The 23,610-nt window shown below is 38.0% G+C and overlaps 1 protein-coding gene across 9 annotated transcripts in view; it reads left to right on the top strand.

Moving 5' to 3' along the window:
* CTNND2 (catenin delta 2) overlaps positions 1-23,610 on the top strand; it is a 679,304-nt gene that overhangs the window by 340,474 nt on the left and 315,220 nt on the right. For all 9 annotated transcript variants that reach the window (XM_055800247.1, XM_055800253.1, XM_055800250.1 and 6 more), the window contains 2 exons: positions 17,436-17,470; positions 17,944-18,060. In XM_055800247.1, coding sequence (XP_055656222.1) covers positions 17,436-17,470; positions 17,944-18,060 — 152 coding nt within the window. The remainder of the gene's footprint in view (positions 1-17,435; positions 17,471-17,943; positions 18,061-23,610) is intronic.

The following is a 23,610-nucleotide window of genomic DNA, read 5'->3' as shown; positions in this document are numbered from 1 at the left end:
AGAAATAAAATAGATTAAAAAAACCCAAATAAACACCTCTTTTAACTACTGATTGGGCTGTATTCTAGTCATACAGATTTATTCAAATATTTTTCCTTCTGTAAATATGTGTAGAACTTGCTACATAGATTTGGCCAATTCGTAGGGATAGTAGTTTTGTCTTGTGTCTAGTACCCCATGACTTCCATAGCCACAGAGTATGGCTGTCGAGTAGACTCGCTGCTGGTACACATGGCACAAACGGGACCAACAAGATGTGCTGACCTTGCTAGTCTATTTGCCCAAGAAGTTGAGAGGAGTTCGTACTGGTAAGGAGGTCGCTTTTGTTTGGCGCTCCAAGAGCATTTTACCCACATTCAGTTTGTCACTGAACAGGAAGGAAATGGAAATGCATTGGGTTCAGTGCGCTAGGCTCAGGAGAGTATTTGCAGTGTCTGTGCTGTGGTCACCCTTGGCTGGTGGCTCCACCTTGCTGACAGAGAAGCCTGCTGTTGCAGTTGTCTGGTACAGCGCTCTGCTGTGAGCTGTGACAAAATGCTACCGCAGAGAATCTAGGACACTTCTGCTGGGCTGCTGGTGGAGAAGAGGGACCCAATCCATTTCCCCGATGGTGACTTGTTAGACCTTCATACTCCCCAGAAGCACATCTTTATGAGAACATCAAAATAGCTTTTGTGGATCTTCTCCATAGTTCCGCCTTTGTTTGATTCAAACTTACTTCGCTGTGTAGTAGGTGTATGTATAAACACAAATCAGTTGCATACTTCCATATATCTCCACGAAATGCTGTCAGCAGGGCCATGCAATAAAGCCATATCATAATTAATTCCCTCTGCTATGTAGTGACCCTTTTCCCACATAAAACAGAGGTGGTTAGATGGCAAGTAACCATGTACGCTGCAAAAAGATCTTTGAAAGATGTTTGCATAATGTGTGATTTTGGTTTTCTTCTGATACAGTAAGTTAACATGCAGACCCAGGTAATTTATACTGCAGTGGAGCAATATGAAATCTGACAGTGGAAACTGGAGGGTTCCTGCAAGGGGCAGGTACGATGCAAAATAGGATCCGGGCAATCAGGGTTATGGACATACAGAAAAGTGAATTCAGGGCAGGTATAATTCCCATCGTGGTAGGGCATGGCTCTCCACAGATTCATTTTCAAGTGGTCAATACTTTCATAAAATAATAGGGCAGATGTCACAAATTCATTTGTGCAAACAGATAAGCTTGAGCCCTGTGGAAAAAAAGTGAAAACTGCAGAATAAGTGTGCGGTCAACAGCCCCCACGAAGTCATACTTGCCATGCACAATAACTGTGCCTAGTGCCCTGCAGCGAGTAATAGACTTGACAAGGAATTTTTATCTTTTTTTTTTTTTTTTTTTTTTTTTTTACAGAGGTCTTAGGTTATTCTTTGCACTAATATAAACTCACAAAGGGCTTGAAGGAAAAAGGAGAAGGAGGCCATCTTCTGTCAGATGGCCCTACACTTTAGGTAATGCCCCATTTGTTCTTGGCAGGTTGTTCTGCAGTCATGAGAAAGTTTGCCCTGTCTGTCACATGCATACCTTGTGTCAGAGCTCTGTAGAGTGAACTGCAGTGAAGGCAGGCTTGTAGTTGAGTTGCAGTTTCTTTTCAGCATCTGCTTTCAATGTATGTCTTGTTGCCCTTTGCTGAAGAGGAAATTGAAACAATCCTTTCATTTCAAATGCCTTCCTAACTGTAGTTCAACCCTGAGAAAGTGGTATCATGAGCTGCTGCATCTGCTGTGCCAGTGATTCCAGGTTATATTTTCACAGTTCAGAAGTGAAAACAGAGGTTATATTTTCCTTCTCTTTTTCCTGTCTGAAATGCAACTTCAGACTGGATTTTTAATGCAGCCAGGCTTCTTACATATAACCTCCCAGTTAGGAGGACACTAGCAGTAATGCTGAGCCAGACCAAGCCACCTGTTTTTTCCAAGCTGCATTGGCTCTAAATCTGAAGAAGTTAAATTTCTGTCTAACGTAAGTACTGACATGCTCAAAACATACCTGCTTTGTTTATTCGGAATCAAGCTACTTAACAAATCACCATTTTTAATGTCATGTCATATGGACAACCTCATTTGCATAGCAATCTACCTTCTTAAAGTCCTACTGGTCTGAGTAAAATCTGAACTGCTTGGGAAGACATGAAAAGATTCATGAATTATTTGGGATAGTTGTATTTATTCACTGGATAAATAGTGTTTGGGATTAAAGCATGCTTGGTTTTGTCACAGGTTCTGTTAATGCTTTTTCTAATAGGCAGAAGATGGGAGGAGGAGATAATAATAATTGTAAAGAAAGGAAACAATCCAATTAAAAAAAAAAAAAAAAAAACAAAAAAAGAACTCATAATAAAGGTTTCCAGAAAGATTGCACTTCTAGTATGGGTGCAGTTCCCAGCAAAATTGCAGTTCTGTCAGAAGACCCTCCTGTTTTGAGTTGAGGTGGACAGGAACGAGCTAGGCAGTCAAGCTACCATTTTTACAAACACCATCTGCTGTAGCAGGGTTTTCCTCATGTAGGTTTATGGGGAAATCCTTCTTGATCCTTCTCTCCTAGTACTGATGATATGCTCACTCCTGTGCATGGATTCCCCCCAGCGCCAGTCAGCCTGCCCTGGTAACAAGGCAGGTAAGGGTGCTGGCAGGCATGCTGGGGACATCTCTTGTCAGTGTCCCCAGCTCTGGGCTCTGCAACTGCCTGGCACTGGCCTGGCACACAGAGGGGTCTGTCTCTGATGTAGCAGTACCTTTATTCTTGTGCATGCTGTTGTGAGGGTTTTGTTTTTTGTTTTGTTTTAATTATACATTAATTCTTGAAAGCGCATCTGTTATTGTACAGCAGACTTTGTAGTGCACGTGAGACTTGAGGACACAGTTTTTCCTTGTAATATGGAAACGTTAAAGGTGCTTCGAGCTCACAGTGCTGCAGAAGAAGATGTTTTCAGATCTAATCTGTCAATGGTGAAAACAGTGACTTAAGGAAAAATAGGACAGAAAACTTTTGTCTAATATTAAGAGTGCATGACCTAAACGTCACATGAATTTTGCCAAATAGTATTTATTTTTATATACAACTCTTTATAAGTAGCTACAAGATACTGACACAATGATAATTAAAATGTTTGCTTTGGCAAGTAAGTATGTTAGGAAATCTTTTGAATGTTTGTAATTGCCACATTTTTTTCCAGGCTCTTAAAAATATATATGTATAACATTAGATTTAATATTAAGATTCATACAAAGACATATGATTATCAAGTACTTAAATGGGTCAGTGCTCTGTCTCTGTTCCTGTATGTGTATATACATATATATATGTATAGATGAAGAGCTGCTTTCTCTGAGACTAGAGGCATCTATTTTCCTTGAGGCCTGGAATCTGGAATTAAAACTAACTTGTATTTGTCATCTTGGAAGATGAAAATATGCTGCAACGTGCAGATCGAACCTGTGCATATATTGTGATGCTTATGGAAACAGATAGCTATGCTTCTAATATAGCTTTGTGTCTATTCTTTGCTGTCCTATGCTCTTTTCCCTCTTTCAATACAGACAATGTTTCCTTGTTACATAAAAAATTAATAAATACACTGGACCAAATAATGTTTTAACTTACTTTTTTATGCATGTAGGGATAATAATAGTAAACCTTGGCTTCCTCAGTGTCTCTCCATTTGACTATCTATATTATTGGCAGTACATTTTGAAGCAATTTATTAAAGACCTATTTATGAGCAGTAGAAGTTGAATTGCTATTATAAGTTCTATTTTGTAGATGACCGTCAAGTATTTTCAGAATTCCTGCTTTCTTTCAACAACCTGTTCAAAACCCATTTCCTCCTTTTCCATTGGGGGTGGGGGTGGGGGGTGGAGGGATATACTTGTCCAAGAAGAAGGAAGACAGTTTTCCATCTTGAGTTTCCTGAAAAAAATAACTCTAAGCCATGGTAAAATGAGGCTAGAATTAACCTATCAAACAAAAAGTCCACTCTTATGTGGCATCAGAAGACTGTTTTAATACATTTCAGGTACTGATCTTGGCTCATCTTCAGACTGGCTGAATTTGTCTTACACACTCCTGTGGAAAACTATATTCCCCCAAGACTGATTTTTGAGTATTTCTTCATCATTTTCCTCTCACTCAGCCTCAGTGTAACACCACTGGCTGACTCCTGTCTGGCCTTTTTTATGCCCACTGTTCAAGTCTTTTACTGTACCTCACTTTATTTTTAAAGCTGTTAACTTGGGAATGTCATCAGATAATGGGTTAAATTACTGATGAAATTCCAGATGTATTAACTATACATTTCCTTTTATTACTCCTTGACAGAAATTTACCATTTTATGTGCTGTGTTAAACCTTAATAAAAGCAAGTGCATTTATTTCTTTTCCTATTGACCATTACAATTCAAATAATTAGCAAAATTTTAACTTTAAAAGTCAGTCTAAGCTTGAGCTTTCTTTGATTTAGTTTCTTTCCCCCTTTCTGAAGTAGGTACAATGCTTTTTAATGTCTGCTTAGAAAGTGCCATCCCCATCTTGAAAGATCAATAAGATCTATGATTATCATAGTTATTTCAGTTTTGGACTGGAGATTATATAATTCATCATGAGATGTAGAGTATACTGTATTCTTTGACTTTTCCTTACCATGATCTCACAGTAGAACATCATTCTTAATGAAAACAGGGCAGATACCATTTATGGCTCTCTATATATCGCTTTTACTCCAGTCCCATCCTAACTGAAGTTGTCCTGTATTGTCATCGAAAGTGTACAGTTGTCCTGTACAGTTTTGTGTTGAACTATATTGTTCAACACAAAAAATTGTTGAACTTGTTTGGCCACTGGAGATTCTTAAAATTTTCTGTATCTATGGATCTTTTCCCGTTTTCTTTACAGACTTTTTCCTTTCTCATTATATTCTTTAAAATGGAAAAACATTAAGATATGGACACAGGTTTTTTTAGCAATTAATGACTGACTGGTAATACCTCTCCACCAGTGCTCGTCAGCCCTGCTTTAAGCAGGGGGTTGCGCTACATCGATGGGTAGTAAAAGTCTCCCTGCTTTTGATGCTGGCTGCCCTTTAAGTGAACTTGCAAATACTGTTCTTTCTCAAAATGGCCACAAAACACATTGATTTCTTAATTGTTTTCAACTATGACCTTTAGCATTTCTGTACTGTGAGAAATTAATTTTGTCAAGTCCAAAACAGATTTTATGTGATTCATATTCGGCGGGGGATGGGGGGGGGGGGGGGGGGGGGGGGGGGAGGAGAGAGAAGGTCTTCTGTCTTTTCGTATTTGCTCTGTTTTGCCAGTGAAAACAGACTGAGCTTTTTGATTGGATTATTTCCAAGATAAACTGAACAATTAATATAACATTCTTCATTTTACAATAAGCTGTTAAACCTAGATTAAGGTATTTAAAGAGAAAGAAGTTTCAGAGTTAGCAAAATGATGGGATAACTCAGTTGAGAACCCCTCAAAATTCTATTTCATGTAATTAGATAAAAGAAAGCTAAAATAAATGCAAAGCTGGTAACTTATTTTGTGTATCTGTAATATTTCTGATTATGGAACATGTGATCAGGGTGGGCATGGAGAGAAAATTATTACTTATTAGCATGAGCTGTAGTGAAAACTAACTGGATTCTGGATCTACCAGCCATGGGGAAGAAAGAATTTTAATGAATTGTTTTGAACAAACAATGTTGATGCATCCTAGAGAGGCATTTGCGTAGGTGGCCAAGAACTTAATTTTCTCATGGTTCAGGAACCTTTTCACAAAAACAAAGGGCTTTTAAAAATTTGTATCTGCCAATGTAAAGCTCAGCTAGTTACTTGAGATCTGTGTTTCATTTCCCTTGTCTGCTTTTTCAGCAGAGTCAGCAGAAAAAAAATAGTGCTTTTATTTAACCTAATACAGTTTAAAATTTTTCTGCATAATTATACAGACTTTCCAGGAAGTCCTAGATGACCCCTTTAGCAGAATGAAGATCAGTGCCCTATCTTAACATTTTAAAGTGTTACAGCTTTTCTGATTTGAAATGCTTTGAGGACTGCAATAGATAGAATTTGGTTTTATTAAGCCAGACATCTCAACAGTTGAATCCTTTTATTGAGTGGTTCTGCTATAACGACCTCAGTGCTACCATAAGTGATAGACTAACTGGTCTTTTAAATTTTTACAAGTGATAAAAGCATAAAGCTAAGCCTCATGTATTTATTTTTTTTAATGTAACATGAGAACCTGTGATATTTGTGAAGTCCCTTCTCTAGTATATTAGGGCCAGATTTGCATCAGAAAATGTGATAATTAAAAAATAGCTTTCACTACTGGTCCTATTTACTCTCCGCTTTGGTCTCCTCAATTTGTCGAGAGAAAGATGATCTTTTTGGCAGCTTAAAGGAACAACAGTATGGAAACTCAGGGGCATGCTTTTGTTTTACATTAATATTAGTGGGATTGCCCGAAACAGTAGTGAGAGCTGAAGTCCAACAAGGTGTTCAGGAAAGAAATCGACCATTCAGCTGTAGCAGAATCATCTGCATGATATTAGGTGCAGACAAGGAATTTGGTACTTGTTTTGATGTGCAAACAGTTAGCAATAGATAGGTTATGGAAAACCCAAATGGAAGAAAGAAGTCGTGAGTAGAACTTCGAAGATCAACTGAGCACTTGTCTTCTGATTTGATCTGAATTTCAATCTAATTCTTACTACTAGTGCAGCCCTTCACAGCTTACCTGGCTTACAGACCTTAAAGTACAAATTGACCGACACAGGATCAGGAAATCACATTGCCAAAGTTCTTTTGCAAGGTTTTAACTTGCTATTGAAATGTGTAGATTATGTACATATACCAAGATGAAGAGATTCAGTAATTAACTGTGTTGTGAAACTTCATGTTCTGGATGTAGATTAAATTCAGGTAGAAAGGTGATTTCATCCTTCTGTTGAAAAAACAAAATTTTAAAGGACTTTTTTTGTTGTTAAGTAACTTTCATATTTTAAATTGTAATATTCTTCTAAGAATAAAGATGATTCAAAATATTATTGCTGTCTGTATTACTAGTGTGATATCTAGAAGACCATTTGTTTCAAGCTTGTACAAAGACACCCTTTTACTCTTTAAGAATATTTTCTTTAATGTCTACATACTATTTTTAAAAATAAAATTATAATGTATTTCTTGCATCTGTCCTTACCAAACGTTCTGACTTAATGGTTTTACATGCATAGTGTCTCCTGTGTTTATATCTTTAGTCACTGGTAGGCAATGAATAATGGAACAAATATTATTTTCTTAGGGAACTGATTCTCATTTTCCCCTCTGAGCCTTAGTGGTGGAAAAAGGCAGAGTAGAAGGACTGTGTGCTTACCACAAAGCTCCAAATCTGTCTAAAGGTTACATTTATTTTTTGTCAGCTTGCATTAATATAATTTTAGTCATTTTCGATAATGAATGTGTGATTAAAGGTTATCCATATAGCTAAATAGCTGTTATTACCATGTGCCATTTTAGTTACTTGGATAATTTGTCAACTCTGTATACAAACAGACAGCTTACAAATAAGAATTTTCACTCCTGTAGTTAAAATCATAAATCAATAGCAGTTGCTGAGGGGTTGATCCAGCTGCTTATCATCCACCTAATAGGCTAAATTGCCTTTACATTCATCCAACTTTTTAAGTCAGAAAGTAGATCTCTGCTGTGTTTACATTCATCCACTGAAATGTAAATTTAAGATGTATCATTTCTTTCACACATGATTTTTAGCACTGCCTGCTTCTAGAACAAATTTTCTCTGTTGCTCGGTTGTACGAGGTATTATTGTATGCAGTTGTGTGTATGCTGCTTTACGTAACAATCACCGTATTGCCAACATTGCAGATTAAGGTTATTTCAAATACATCCTGGGATGTAGTCCAGTTTCTCAAAGATGAAAATAACATCAGCTCTTTCTAACAAACTTCTCAAACAGCCTTCTAAAAGCAGGTACGGTTTTGCCACATCAACTCAGATTGGATGGGGATTGCTGCTTCCGTGATGTTTCAGTACCTTTTTTAAATTTCCAGCAAGAATTTCAGTGACCAGTTTGAAGCAGTTTGTTCTTGTCCCACCTGTATGCTTCCTCTGATTATTTCTGTCTCATTGTTTAGCCTTGCTAGGTATAAAAGCCAGTTGCATTCCTTTCTTAGACTTTACTTCTCTCATCTAAGCTCACCAAACTTTTTAAACTTTATCTTCAATCAGTTTGTATTTTCTCTCTTAAAAAATGAGAATTAACAAAAACTCTGAACAGCAGAATACTGAAGGAGTCTCCTGCATGCCTTGCTACAATATTATGTCCAGTACAGTACTTTGAAGTTAGCCCAGCTCAAAGTGGGGACTAGATCAAATGATGCCTAGAGGTCATTCTAACCTAAATTATTCTATGATTATTCCTCCTCCATCTCAACAGAAAATAATTTGTTCAACACATCTGTTAAATTTGGCTTTTTAAATGTATACCTCCTATCATTTACTTAATCTTCCCTTAAGTATCAACAAAATCTTCCCTGCTCCCTGCAGAATCTGCTCCTGTTTCACGGCAATGGTTTATGTCCACGTATCTGGTGGAGAATACAGAAATAAAAGACACCATGTAAGGTAGAGATGACTACTGTGCAGTCTGTTCAATGTCAAAATTCAGACCATATATTAAGAATATTCTTTGTTAGTTACAGGGGACTTCCTGCCACGATGTCGGTACAGTAGGCCCAAACAGGCCTAAGCTGCAGGAAAGGGAATAGGAAAATAATCAGCTAAGTAAAAAGAAGAAACATCCTGGCTCTGTGTTATCTTCTGTAGGAGGGGAGAAAGAATGGAAAGAAAAGGGGAGTTGTTTACATGGAAAGAGGGGAAGGTGAAGAGCCCTGAAGAGGTTTCTTGAAAGGAGCTGAATGAAGCTAACGAAGGAGGCTGTAGGGGAGAGGGGCTGGGAAGGGCTGGGATGTGCAGTGTCACACAGTGACAGGCTGTGTGTTGGGCCTTCCCTGCATGGAACGTGCTTTCCTCAAGGTAGAGGCCCTCTGGCTTCTGTCTGCATCGTTTCACTAAGGAAGTACTGAACTCGAAATGAATTATCCCTCAAAACCTAGAGAAAATCACTTTCTTATTAGTTATCAAGGACAACACAGAATGGTTATTGTAGCTGAAATATGCTTATAAAAGTGTGGTCATACTTAGAATAATTTATCTACAACAATGGTCAGCATGAGGTACTTGATCTGATCTGCATGTTAAGGATTAAGCCTTCTGCAGAAGGGGTGTCCGCGTGCAGTTTGTCTGTAGTGAGAAGATGCGGAGCTTAATCTTATTACTGAGGTTTTGCTTGCTCTAGCAGTTAACTGCCCCAGGAAGAAACATTGCAGTACCTTCATGTACAAAAGTGAGTTTCCATAAAGGACATCCAGTTAGTTAGTTAGTTATATTTATTTTTATTGACTTATTTATACTGCATCGTATTTTTTTTTTTACAAATTACTGTCATGTACCAAAGACCAGAACCAAAAAGGTACTGAAAAAGTGTGTTATAATGCTTATTTTTAGGTGATTCCATGTGTCCGTGGTTTGGGTTGAGTTCCTATAGTGCTTATACAATGCATAGGGAACTATGTGCCTCAGAACAGAATTGATCTCAATTTGCTGAATGTTTCTTATCCAATATCATAATGTCGGGCAGGATGTTTAAGGTACCTTACATGAAATTCAGTCTCACTTCTGGGTCTTCACTACCTTTTTCCACTCCACTGGGAAACTGTCCTTCCTATTGCGGGTATTACTGTCTTGCACCCTTTCTCTGAAGCCATCTTTTAAAACTTGGTGCAAAGACAAGGTAGCTGTGGTGGCATCTTTAATAATGGAGTTCCTTAACTAAAATACTGTGGTATTTTCTATACAGGATGGAGGGGAAAGGGAGATAGGGAATAGCCAGACGGTTACACTCAACTTAAATATTGCTTTGATTTCTCACAAGTGAATAAACCAGCATTATGTCAAGTTTTATCACACTGAGCACTAGTGCTTTAATAATTGAACTGCTGGGGTAAGAGGGAGGAGGGGAAGAAGAAATTTGACCTCATCATTCAGGGTGTTGTGTTTTCTTTAAATCAAGTCAACCATTACCATAATTTCTGTGCAATGCTGTCTTAAGCATGCTTGAAGAATACAGTTTTACGGGTACTGATAGTCTGCGTTGCACCTTAGGCACCAGACTGCTCCGTTGCCTCAGGGCAGAGCTGATTCTACCTCTCCACTATTGTATTCCTCTAATTTGCCATTTCTGCTTTATTTCTTGAGCACTTAAGTTCCTTCCAAATACTATTTTTACATGCTTGTTTGGTTTGGATCAGATCCAAATATCACCACAGGGACTGAAGATAGATGATAGTATACTACCGTCTAAACTGCTACGCTGTGAAGGAGCGGCAAAATTCAAAATGTAAAGGAGTCTGAGGGGTGACCTCATTGCTCTCTACGGGTCCCTGAGGAGGGGACGTGAGGTGGGAGGTGCTGAGTTCTTCGCCTTGGGATCCAGTGATAGATCTCATGGGAATGGTTCAGCGTTGTGCCAGGGGACGTTCAGACTTGACCTTAGGAAGCATTTCTTTACCAAGGGGGTGGTCAAACACTGAAATGGGCTTCCTAGAGAAGTGGTTGATGCCCCAAGCCTATCAGTGTTTAAGAGGTATTTGGGCAGTGTTGTTAATAACATGCTTTACCTTCTGTTCAGCCCTGAATTGGTGAGGCAGTTGGACTAGATGATCCTTGTGGATCCCTTCCAATTGAAATACTCAATTCTATTCTGTTCTGTTCCGTTCCATTCCATTCTAAATGTGCTCCTGTTAAGGTAGTTCCGTTTTGTAAGACAGCACCTTCCTCAAATAAAAACAGGTTTGAAGCAAACAGGAAGAATTAACGTTATTACCTTAGCAGAAATCCAGCCCTGAGCTAATTCCTCTTTTTTTTTTTTTTTTTTTTTTTTTTTGTCAAACCATCCATCTTTTTCTTAATTAATGAAGGGAAAGTGCAAAATGATGTGATTTCATTTGATTTTAGCTTCTCTAAATAAGAATAAAACAATGGTTGTATTGATTCAGAGTTAGGGTCTGCCTAGCCCAGTATCCTGTCTGGGGTACATAGGGGCCAGAAAATGGACCCTGAGGGAAGAGTGAGAATAGGGCAATCATCTCATACTTGTTTTCCTAATGCTGTCATTGCTTCCAAGTTAAAAGTTAAATAAAATATAACAAGTATTCACATGTGTTGCCCTGTAAATCCTTTTCCTCAGAATAGTAGAGCTTCACAGGCTTCCGCTGTGAAAGGATTCTCTGTCTTCACTGTCACACCAGTAACTATCTGCAGAACTGAAACTAAAGGGAACTGTCTGGTATTGCAAGCTAAGTAGCAAGTGTTTTCTTTCTGGGTTTGTTGGGTTTTTTTCTATTTTCCAGGATCATTTTAGGGGATTGGAATAGGTTTGCTGGAATATCAAAAGCACTGCTTGATATTGTAGCCAAGTTGATACCACAGCTGATTAATAGGGTGCAATTAAATATTTGAGAGAGGTTACTGGGTCACATCTGTAGGGGTAACTACCAAAGTCAGAGATTTTGGCATAATTTTAAATTGGGCAACAAAAAAATAAAAATTGCACTTGTGGATTGATCTTTTCTATGGTAATTTATTGAAGGATTGGTAATTTTTCACATGATTATTTAATGTAAAATTTATTCTTAAACGTCTTTTTTATTCCCCTCATATAGTTGATACTAAAGATTGTTTACTATTTTGCAGATACCCTGAAGTGTACTGCTGACTGAAAATTTTCTTCCCCTTTGCTTCAGATGGAATAATAGTTTCTCAACCTCCTTGCTTTTTGAGAAATGCTTCTGAATTGTTTTTCTTCCACCTTCCATAACCAGAATAGCAATTTAAAAATCAGTGAGACAGTATCTGCCTGTAATTATATACAGCAATGTTTATGTGGCTCCATTGCAGAAATAATTGAAAAGATCATGTGCTGATACAGCTCTTAGTAAAAATCCTTTCATAGCTGCTCTGTAGTAGTGTTAGATACAATTTCATTAATTGCTTTAGAAAACAATAAAAAGAAATCTTTTTCTGTAGCAAATAGCTATAGCACTTTCTCCAGAAATGAGTGAAAACTGTAAACTGAATGACTTTACATGAAGAGGCACACAAACATTTCTTGGATAATCAAAGGCAGACAAAAGTGTGAATTTGCCCTGGCAGCCTGTACGCAGGTTCTGTGATAAATCCAAGAGGTGTGCCAGAAAGCATGAATGAAAGAAGACCTACGTCCCTTCCTGACAATAACTGGGTTTCTTCACTACGGTGTTCTTCCGAGGAGCAGTAAGGCACAGGACTTCCAACAACCAAATCATATAGCCCGATGTGCATCTGCACTCATGTAGATTGGTGCACAGGATAAGAAAAATTAACTTCCACAGGCTGCATAATAAAAAATATCTTAGGAGAAGTGTGTACAGTGCACTGAACCTCCTCCTTGCATGGGATGGTTCAGAAGCTTATCGAGAGGCATTCATCTGCAGGGAGTCAGGTCTCACATTAGGCCATATAATGTCTAAAAATAAACCCAAGCGATTCTGCAAGTACTGCTGTGACCAGGTAGTGTGCACCATGTGTGTTGGGCTGGAGGGTTGATGCAAGTTGCCTTTGCCCCACTGTTGTCCCTCCCGCCAGGGCCATGGGCACACTCCTGACTTCTGTTCAGCTGCTCCCCAGCACCTGCTTTGAACGTGAATCCTTGGGTGGTTGTATGGGCCCTATGACAACGCCGTTTGAGGATGTCTCGGGCAGTTTTTCTTCTGCCAAAGTGCTCAACAGCCTTTCCCACCTCTGGGTTACCTCCCGTGAGGGTTCTGGTTACTTTTATAGGAGCATGGCTCATGAGCGTGGTCCAGGAAAGCAGTATTTTGGCGTCATGTTTAGCATTCACTTGTACACCACCAAAACTGCTTTTGACTGCCGTACATTGTGGGGAGAGGTGTTTGACGGTCATACATAGGTTACCTTGTTCTGCTGGTGCTGCCTGTTGTAGGACATTACCGTTGTGTCCGCAGAGCCCATCCTGTCATGATGGGTTCCTGTGAAGTCCGTCTTTAAAGAGGACACCCACTTACTGTTTAGCTTTACTTGATATACAGGAAAAAATAATGAAGGCTCCCAAAGACCTGATTTCTTGCTTGTTTATAGACATACTGTAGCTCACTGTGATTTTTCTATCCATGCCTGAAAAGGAATAAACTTGATGTAAACAGACTGCTGGTAACAGACACCCCTTGCTGACCATAGAAACTCAGCGTTTTTGCATCATTTTGTGCTTCTGATATTTCCATGCTGTGCACAGACAGGTAGAACTCCCCAGGTGCTCTATTCACATGATGTTCCCCAAAACAAACTCCCTGCAGCAGGCTGTGCTCATTTGCCTTTCATCCTCATAGCATGCAAGGCCACATATAGAAGGTTTCTTGCTACTTTAATGCTTTTATTCCATGCATGCAGAAATAGGAACGTGTGAGTTGAGCTGGAATCAAGATGACCACTCTGTGGATATTTGCCTAGGGAGGTAAAACAACTTTTACTTGAATATTTCCTTGTATAGGTGATTATTAAAGATAAAGTTTTAGACAGAGTGTCGTTCGTCCTTACAGAAGATGGGTTTATTAGCTTCAAGATGAACATGCATAACTAAACATGAGACAATATTCTTCTTTTATTTGGTTGGGGTTTTTGTTTGCTTGGTTTTTATTGTTATCTTCTCATTCTTAAGTTATTCTGCTTCCCTAAGATTGTCCGTCAATAAATCCTATTTTCCAAAGACATATGTGTGTGGAAGAATATAAGTGTGGAAGAATCAAAGTTTTTTTTTCAGTTGATTCTTTATATGATTTGAATAGAATTAAGTAGAATGGTCATCTTATTTGTACTATAATCCTTTGAAGTAGATATAGGATGCAGTGACTCCCAATAATGAGAGAAGAATACGGCAAATAAAGCATAATTATTCTTCTGGGTTTGGGTTAAAGAGGGCAATAATTACACCTGCCTGAGTTCTCAGCTTATTAGTATTTTATGCTGCTATTTTCCAATACTATACTAATGTAGTTCTGGTTAAAATCTCCCTACGCCCTCCTCAAACTCTTGGTTGCTGCAGGTTTCCATACTTCAGAATTCTCAACAAAGTATTTTATTGCTCAGTTCCTCAGCTGAAGTTGCTAGAATTTGCAGCCTTCTATAATGAACCATAGGAATATGCAGAAAAGTGGTTGATAATGAATTTTAAACCTTTTCTTCAGAAAAAACAATAAAGCAGAAAGCTTTATTTTGCTGAGCATGCTGAAAAATTTATTAGGGGGAATACTTCTGTTAAGTTTTTTTGTGTCTTTTCATGTTTTTGATGTGAGTTTACAGTCAGTTGTACTGATCTTTTGTGAAGCTGGAAAAAAAAAAAAAACCAAACTAAAAAAAAGCGCACACACACACTCAAGCAGATTTGGCACAGTTGTGTGACAGCCTAAAGGCTCCCTGCACAGACATGTCAGGTTGCTTCAGTCAGGAATCTTTTTCAGGCCAAAAGCAGGAAAAGCTCATTTTAAAAAAAAAAAAAGTTTAGAATATTTAAAAAAAAAAAAAAAAAAAGTTACAAAAAACCCACAAAACAAACACAGGGTATCTAAATTTAAACAATGTCAAATTATAATAAGATTATTCTAGGAAACTCTTCACGTGTTATATCTGCAAGACTGAGGCATCAGTTTGTAACCAAGAAATGTCAACTGTAATGTGCAACTATACTGGACTCTTCAAAAGCTAAAGACCATGAATTTAGACTGGGGAAAACCGTTGTCTCTTCCAGAATATATTGATATCCTTGTAGGAGCAAATACACTTTTAACACAGAATCACAGAGTCAATTAAATTAGAAAAGACCCTTAAAATCATTGAGTCCAACTGCAAACCCAGCACTTCCAAGTCTACCACTAAACCATGTCACAAAGCACCATGTCTGCATACCTTTTAAATCCTCCAGGAATGGTGACTCAGCCACTTCCCTGCAGTCCCATACTCCATATTTTGAATAACAAGGTAGCATTAGGATAAAATTTTTAATGGTGGATCTGTTACTTTGACTATAGAAGTTACAGTATTTATTAAAAGACCATTACATTAGTTGTGAGAAGAAGCCTGACTGTAAAACTGGAAAAGACAAAATATATTCAAAATTTATTGGAATCCTTTTTTAGACCTTCATATCTAAGATTTCTTAAGGTGAATACGTTAAAATGTTTCTATGGAAGTCAGACTAGTGGTATTAGGGATCACCACTAATCAGCCACCAGTGATTCATTTAATACCGTCTGTACTATTCCAATAACTTCTACATTTTACACAAATATACTGCTTAAAAAGGGGTAAGCTGGAATTCCTGGAAATGATAATTCAGGCTTTATGCACAGACTTGGTTTTCTTTTCTCACTGATTTGGATGGGGTGGCACGGTCTTTTACGTCAGTGTGTTCTTGCCAGCAACATTTAGTAATTCATTCTGCCAGCAAGAATGCCGCCAGAGATACTACATTTTTTTTCTGTCTTTTGAGGTGGTACCTTGCACATAGAAAACTGGATACTGGAAGAGGGACTGTATAGTAGAAACTAATATATCGCTTGTTGTGATGATGCAGATTCCAGAAAGGATAATCACTGTCAAGTCCCATTGTGTCAGCTGAAGCTGCAGTTGTTTAGTGATTTTGAAAATCAGGCAAAATTTATTTCAAATTGGAAAAAGTAATATTTATAAAAGAGCCACAGTCCCTAGTCATCACCCACTAGACCTCCATTTGAAAAAGTAATTTAAATTAAAATAATTTCTTCCAGTTTAGCATTTTGCCATTATTATTTGCTAGAAGACTCTGGCTACGTTTATCTTCAATATTATTTACTTCAATGTACTTGAATACAAGCATTTTAGATGAATGTCTCATCAAAGGGCTGGCTTCTTAATCTATGAAATCTCACTACAATGAGTCAATATAAACCACAGATGGTACATATTTGGAAGCTGATGATGATGATGTATAGATTTGAATTTGTCAGGTTAACACTTCTGATGCCAGCTAGAACTTAGAAGTTGTCCTTTTAGAACTATTTATATGTAAATTAGGCAATTATCCTTTTTTTTTAACACTGTCAAATCTGATAACTAATTAACCCAAATTCTTTTCCTGTAAAAAGAAACCTCCAAAAAGAAGCATTCAATTTGATTTACATTATTCTTGTTCAGAACTTAGATACTATGAGCTATACTCACATAGGAGATCCAGCATCTGTTGGGAAAAGGGAAAACAAATCAAGATTTAAAATCCATTTAGTTGTTTAAAAAAGCATTTATTCTCAACATCAGAAAGAAATAAATTTGTGGTTTGAAAAGTTAAATTTTTTCTTTGGTTTCTGTACTAATGGATACAACAGATGATTTTGTTCTCCCTTATAAATATCTTGTGAAAAAGTACAGAAAAGTGTTTTAATCATGACTGTAATAATCAATTCACTGTTATCAAAAGAATTATTACTACTGCATAACTTCAATCCTTTTTGTATTCTTGGATGTGAGAAAGACCTGTATTGAAGCATGAACAGATCAGGCTTTGGAGGGAAGTGTACTCATTGCCTAATTGAATATATAATTCATTTTATCATTCGAGTATATAATTTATTTTATAGGAAAAAACCCTACCTAACCCATCCTTTAGTGTGCATGCTCATTACTTTAAAATTAAGACATTCCATTGCTCAAGTGCTTGTACATAGAACAAACACATCTAAATTTACTCTCTTATGTAGGCCAATTGAATTAACTTAGCTTCACATTTGAATAATATAAAAATTCACATAATGATCAGTAGAATTAGATCAGACTCATACTCATAATTTCTCTTACAAACAACATGTAGCTTGTTACAAATTTCTTTATAAAAACAGAAAATCTGACAAATGGATCAAAAAAAGTTGCAAAATGTTTATGTTTTTGCTGTGAAATAGCGTAATTTGTCTATCAAGACTAAGAGGACAGTTTCTATATGTATGTTTTAAATTACTTAATTAGGAAGTAAAGGTACTTCCCTCCTGCTGAATGAATGTTGTACAAGTTATTCATTAAAAAATATGTAAAATAATACTTGGTATATTTTAAGTACATTATTTATTTTGAAGTGAGTTCCTTTATTCTTAAATCAATTCCTTCAGAACTGATTTAGATCTGAATATTGATTTGATAAAAAATTGACCCTTTTTTTCCTTCTCTTTTTAGTTCAACAGAAGAGCAGTTTCACTGGCAAACACAAGGTAATGTACTTATCTACATGTATGTATGGCATATATTCTCTCCCAGAATTATTGTATTTCCTAAAGAAGATGGAAAGGAAAGCAATTTTTCTTTATGCAGGGTGGGTTTTGGGTTGGTTTTTTTTTTTTCATTCCTAGTGTGTGAAAACCCTACTTAAAAACTGGCAAAATTTGGCAAAAGTTGTTAGGGTTGACAAAAACAACGCTGAGACTAACATAGAGTTTTGAGAGGGGGCATCACTAAATGTGTCTCTTAACTTTTTTTAAGTCTGGACCTGAACTTCCTCATTTTGCTTTTATTAATCCAAGGCCGTGCTTTCAAAGGGTGGCATAATTTTCAGTATGTCCAGCCTCTGAATATGTGATCTTGGTATGTTCTCCATTCCTTCATCAGCTGTGAATGTTTAGTCACATGTAACTGGGTTTACCTTTTGCCTTTCTTTTATATTTTTATGTTCTTAATTTTATTACAGATGGTCAGAAGGATATAGAAGATGAGCTCACCACTGGTCTGGAGCTGGTGGACTCCTGTATTAGATCACTGCAGGAATCAGGGATACTGGATCCACAGGACTATTCAGCCAGTGAAAGTAAGTTGCTATAAATATGTTTTATAGAAACAGACATATTTTTGATGTGTCATGCTTTAACACTGAATGCATATCTCACGGTTTTTTTCTTTATTTGTTGGCAGAAGACAATGTAGTTGTGAGCAGGCAAATTGCCTCCTTGCCTTTGCAAGTTAATTTTTGGTTTTATTTGTAATAAAGAGAATCTCACTGCTAGTTTGTGAGGAAAAACACCAAATGTGGAATATATCTTCAAGAAAATATTTTGTGTTTTCAATATTGCTGTACTATACCACAAGGTCATGTCACAAAACTTCAGCATCACCACTACAAAAGTAACTTTCAAACAGCAGTTTTTCAGTATACAAAAGTACTAAAATGAAACGTAGTGTGGGACTGTGGGTAATTCTAATGTCCCTTTGTAACCACTTGGCCAGGTAGCTGGTACTCCTTAAGACTAAAATTTTCAAATGTATGCATAGGCAAAAATAGTTATGTGAACTTTTTAAAGATGACAAAGAGAATGGCAGCTGTAGCAAGAAAGCTGAAGTCTTTAATCAAAGGTTGGCTCACTAGTTAGTCATTTAGAAGCCATTCTGTTTGCAGAACTGTGTGGTGAGTGGATAGATCCTCTGCTAGGACCAGACATAGGGGAAGTGAATCAAGGCTAAGCAACAGCAAAAGTGAATGAGGGGCATGCTGCTCAAGTATCTGTAGAGCAGATGTCTACAAATGCTCATGAGTCAAATACACTAAGACAAAGTTTTCCAACAGGTTAACAGATCTGTTCTTCAGGTATAGCACTGGATATTGAAAAAGCAGGTTAATTCCCTATTTTCTTTTTTCCCCCCTTAGTTTCCTATCAGATACTCTGTTCCCATTTGTCACAAAGTATACCCACTTTCACTTCACTCCTACTGCAGCTCCTGATAACTGCCTTGGCTTTTTGATTTTCTTTAGTATTCCCATAGATGTCCTTCTCTCTGCTCACTTGAGCCATTTTTGTCTTTTTCAATCCCTTGCTGCCCAATACTCTCTGACTGAGTCACATCTTTCAAGGTGGCTGCCCAAATTCAGCTTTCAAGAAACCAAAGGAGATGATCTCCCCTTCATCTGGAAAGGCTGATGATGTGACAGCCATCTTCCACAAAGCATCTCTAGCAGTGACAAGTCATTACCTGAAATGTGGTCATCAGGTGATGAAAGGAAGGCATTGCAAGTTGAATGCTGAATTTTAATTTGTCAGAACATTTGTCATTATTTTAAACTAAGATTTGCAGTAAAATTCACAGCTGACAGTCCTGGAACAGTAGAATTTTTTTCACTTTTCATATGTACAAGATTTCTGGGCCAACAATGTCACTAACACTTCTGTTAAGATGTTGCTTGATCTGAACAGTCTGTGTTATGAACATCTGTTCAGACGTTGCTTGGTCTGAACAAAGTTGGGAAAGCATGGTGAAACAGTGTAAGCCCTTATAATTTACCCTGTTTTTTTCTTCATTTGGGGGTGAGGAGAAACAGATTAAATGACTAGCATGATAAGGTTCGCCTTCAAAATGTGATTCAATAGGGAAATGAAACTGAGTAGATGTCAGTAGAGGAGATTGGGGGCAGGAAGGGGCTAGCTTGGATGGGAAACCAGCAGAAACTGGCTGAAGAGATGAAAACTAAGAAAAAATGCTAGGGAAAGATGAAGACACTAGCTGGAGAGAAGTCTAGGTATGTGACAAAAACCAGTACTAAAGAAGATTTCTGGGGTGTTTCACAAAAAGATAAGACATAAATAGGAATGTAGGTAGATAGGAAGGAGAAATAGGAACACGGGCAAATGGAAAACAGTGATGGAGAAGAGGAGCAATAGAGATGGATTGTGTGTGGGACCAGCTGGGGAGGAACTGAGATTTGTTGAAGCAGGAGGTCCAGTCATAAAGTTGAAAGCTGAATTTGCTTGGTTGGATGGTTTGTTCATGGGATCAGGAGTTAGGTGCAAAGAGAGGGAACAACAGGGTGAGAATGACATTCAAGAAAGGAAATAGTGATAGTCAGGAAAGTTGCTGTCCCTAAGAAACAGAGGTCTGGGGAGAACAGGCAGGTACATGTGCTCACAAGTGAACAGGCTTCCCTGTAGGGCTGCAAGCTTGATCTTCACGGTCAGGAAATATTTCAGAAGCCTTTTGTCACAGTGCCCCAAACTCCTCTGCTTCAGGCCCACCTCATAATGAAACTAGATTGCTATTTTCCATTTATGGTTTTAATTAAAATTCAGATATATATATGCCAAACCTAACAGCTGCAGCTCTGCTAATCATTCATAAATGCAATTAGGATGTCATATACTGGATTTTCTTCTTAGTTTGGGTTTTTTTCCAATTTAGAGTAAAATATCACAAACACATCAGACAGTTAAAATGTTAGTGTGTTTGCAGTCAAAAGACCAAAGTCAGGGCTGTCTGGACAACATCATTTGAATTTCTTATGACTGCATTATAAAACAATTATTATCATGCCCTGTTTTGTACATTTTCTGTCCATGCCTCATTTACCCAAAGCTAAGGCTCAGCTTGCATGGCATACTACATGGGGGGTTTCATCTGGAGCACTTTTGACTTCTCTAAGCAATAAGTAAAACACACACAGTAAACGAAAACAAAAATCTCATATTTGACAGTTCAGCTTTACTCTAGAATTTAATTGTATCTCCTCTTCACATCCTAAAGTTCTGTTGTTGTAGCTGTGAAATCAGTCAAATTACCTTCTACTGATACTTAATTTTAGGCATGCCTAGTTAGTTCGCATGTGTGCTGAGAACAACTGTAACTAGACACTGTGGAAGCACAGGCTCAAACACATGAAGCATGATATAAGAGGAAGTTTAAAACTCTGAGGTGTCCCACACACAGCATTTGTATAGACACTTTCAATCTTATTTCCTTCAATCTTCAAATAGAAAATGAGATCTATATAAATCTCACACTTCACAGGTATTCTAAAAATCATTATTTGTCATAAAATCATTATTTGAAATAAACGTTGAGTGTCACTAAATAATCCACCAGCATGTTTTTTTGGTTTTTTTTTTTCTTTTTCTTGGACATTTTTCAATGAAGGCCTGAGGTCATGCGGTAAAAAATGAGGCAACTACAAAACACTGATTAGCTTTGGATTGGGTGCATTGGCCATAAGACAAGAAAGGAGAGGAAGAGTGATGATTCAGAAAAGGCAACTTGGTCTGGCATTTCCTAACTTCTGAGCTCTTAACTTTACAGTTTTAGTTATGTTTACTTCTGCAATTGGACTGCATAGCTTTATTTTAAGTAACAAGGCTGACTCTGAGGAGAGTGTTTCCAGACTGCCATGGCAATTCTAATCTAGTTGAGGCGTTTTTTTTCTAAAAATCATCATGTGAAAGCCCGCCCAAGGGTATGACCACAGCTTCTTTTTCTGAACTATGCACATCTAGTCTAACAAGTTAATCTATCAGTAGTTCTGCCTTTGTAGAGGATTAGCGTGTCTGTAGTGAGAATCTTTATGATTCAGTTTCATGCACTCTGATTTTTCTCAGAATTAGTTTTAAAAAGTTGTCACATAGCAGGCGGCTATTACAATATGCTAAATCCCAAACATCACTCCACATGTGCTATTCCTTTCGTAGCAAATAAAAGCCATGAAAAAAAGTGTAATGGGACGAGTCACATGAAAGGGGGCGTACACAGGAGGGGTTCTGTATTGCTAATAGGAATGCTCACTAATTATCCTTACTGAATGTGAATCAGCAAATAAAAGAAGAAATAAGCTTGTATTAAATTTGTAAAACGCAAGCTGAGCGATCACTGTTTTTAAAGTATTTATCAGACAAAGACAGGCAGATTCATACCTGCTGCATGCTGTCTTACAAGTGTTCTGTGCTGGTGCTGACCCTGGCACAAGGTTATACACATCTGAGGGGAGCTTCTGTACCATGTCTTTCTTCTGTTCCAACTCAGTGTAAATTGACTTCCCAAAACCATGTGTTTTCAGTTATAAGCGAACAAGCAAAAAGTAAGGAAAATACTAGAATTATGCAAGAATCTGCAGCTCAGTTGAGACCTGAACGTGTATCTCTGCGGTCCAGTTCCCTGTGCTGCAGTGGTTTCTCTTTATGTAACTATAGATCTGTCACCACTGCATCACTAGTGTTTACATCAAACATGATCTAACATAGTTTCTGTGGAGCCAGAGGGTCAGATGGGAGTTTGTCCTGTCCTAAGTGTTTGTGGGTATGTCACCAGCAGAACGATGGTGGTCCCACAGATACCCTCAGTCCCTAAGGGTGGGCAGGTATACAGGCTGCTGCTAGTGGCAGTAACCATTAGCTATGGGGAGTCCTAGGGACCAGCCTGGTCCCTCAGTGACACTGAGAGGGCACTTGATCTGTCCTTCTCTCTGCTGTATACATCACTGTAACACCCAGCGTGGCAGCTTAGAGCTGACTGCAGAGCTGGCTGCTCCTCTCTGAAACAATCTCTTCACCATTATGTCTTTCTAATGGGAGCTCAAAAATACGGCTTTTGCACAAATGAAGATAAATAACTTGTCACTTTAAATAGGATCAGGGGAAAGACCAGATATGTGAGAGCCAAGTTAATTGCATGTAAGACACTGGAGATGAGTCATGGGAGAAGGACAGGAGTGCACAGTTAAGTGTAGGACCTGAAATCACTGGGGGAAGGAAACATGCAGGGGACCTAAAATTTAGTTTAGGACAGAGATAGTACTGGGGATGTTTCAGGCAGACATGAGACACAGGAGTACTGAATAGTGACTGTTGCTGAACAAAGGTATTTTCATGGCAAACTGAATAATTTAGTGGGGAAAGACACATGAAAAAAATTTTTTTTGAGGGCTGAGTATGTATGGTGGAGAACAAAAATTAATATTGCAGATTAGAAAGCTTGGAAAGATGGGGGATGAAGGAAACAGATGTTTTCCTCCCTTCCCATTACTGCACCACTGTCTCAAAATCACACTACTTCAGATTCATTCTTTTTACTGCCTAGTCAATACACCTCTCTTTTTTTGTTGTTGCTTCCTTCTCCCCACCACCACCACCACTCCCCATTGCCCTGGCCACTCCATTACACATAAGAACAATTGAAAATGTAGAAAGCTTCATGGAAAGAAAAGAGAGTAAACACAGATATCCAACACTGAGTGAGGAAAGGTGATTGCTGAGGACCTTTGTCATTAAGGCTTCAAAAGGTCACAGTCTGCCCTGCAGATAAGAGGGAAAGGTCCGGGTGAACTGCCTGAGGGCCCCCAGATGTCCATCCTCTGTGACAGGGAGAAACTGGAGGCATCTGAGCAATCGTTAAGGACCAAACTACCTTTTCCTACCAACGTTTGTAAATTTATATTTTATAGATGGGTAGTGTATGAGTGAGATAAATGTGGAACAAGAGGAATATATTGGTCCTGTATTTCTTTCCCTCCCACTAGTTCCCCTGTACCCCTATCCCTGTGAATCATTAGCATGCCACATTAGAGGAATGCCATGATACTTGCATCAAAACCATTTCTCGAGATAATTAG

This window comes from Falco peregrinus, chromosome 3 (genome assembly GCF_023634155.1).
Source record: "Falco peregrinus isolate bFalPer1 chromosome 3, bFalPer1.pri, whole genome shotgun sequence".
Classification (NCBI taxonomy): domain Eukaryota; kingdom Metazoa; phylum Chordata; class Aves; order Falconiformes; family Falconidae; genus Falco; species Falco peregrinus.
Note: the sequence above shows the minus strand (reverse complement) of the source record. Positions and strands in the feature narration are given on the sequence as shown.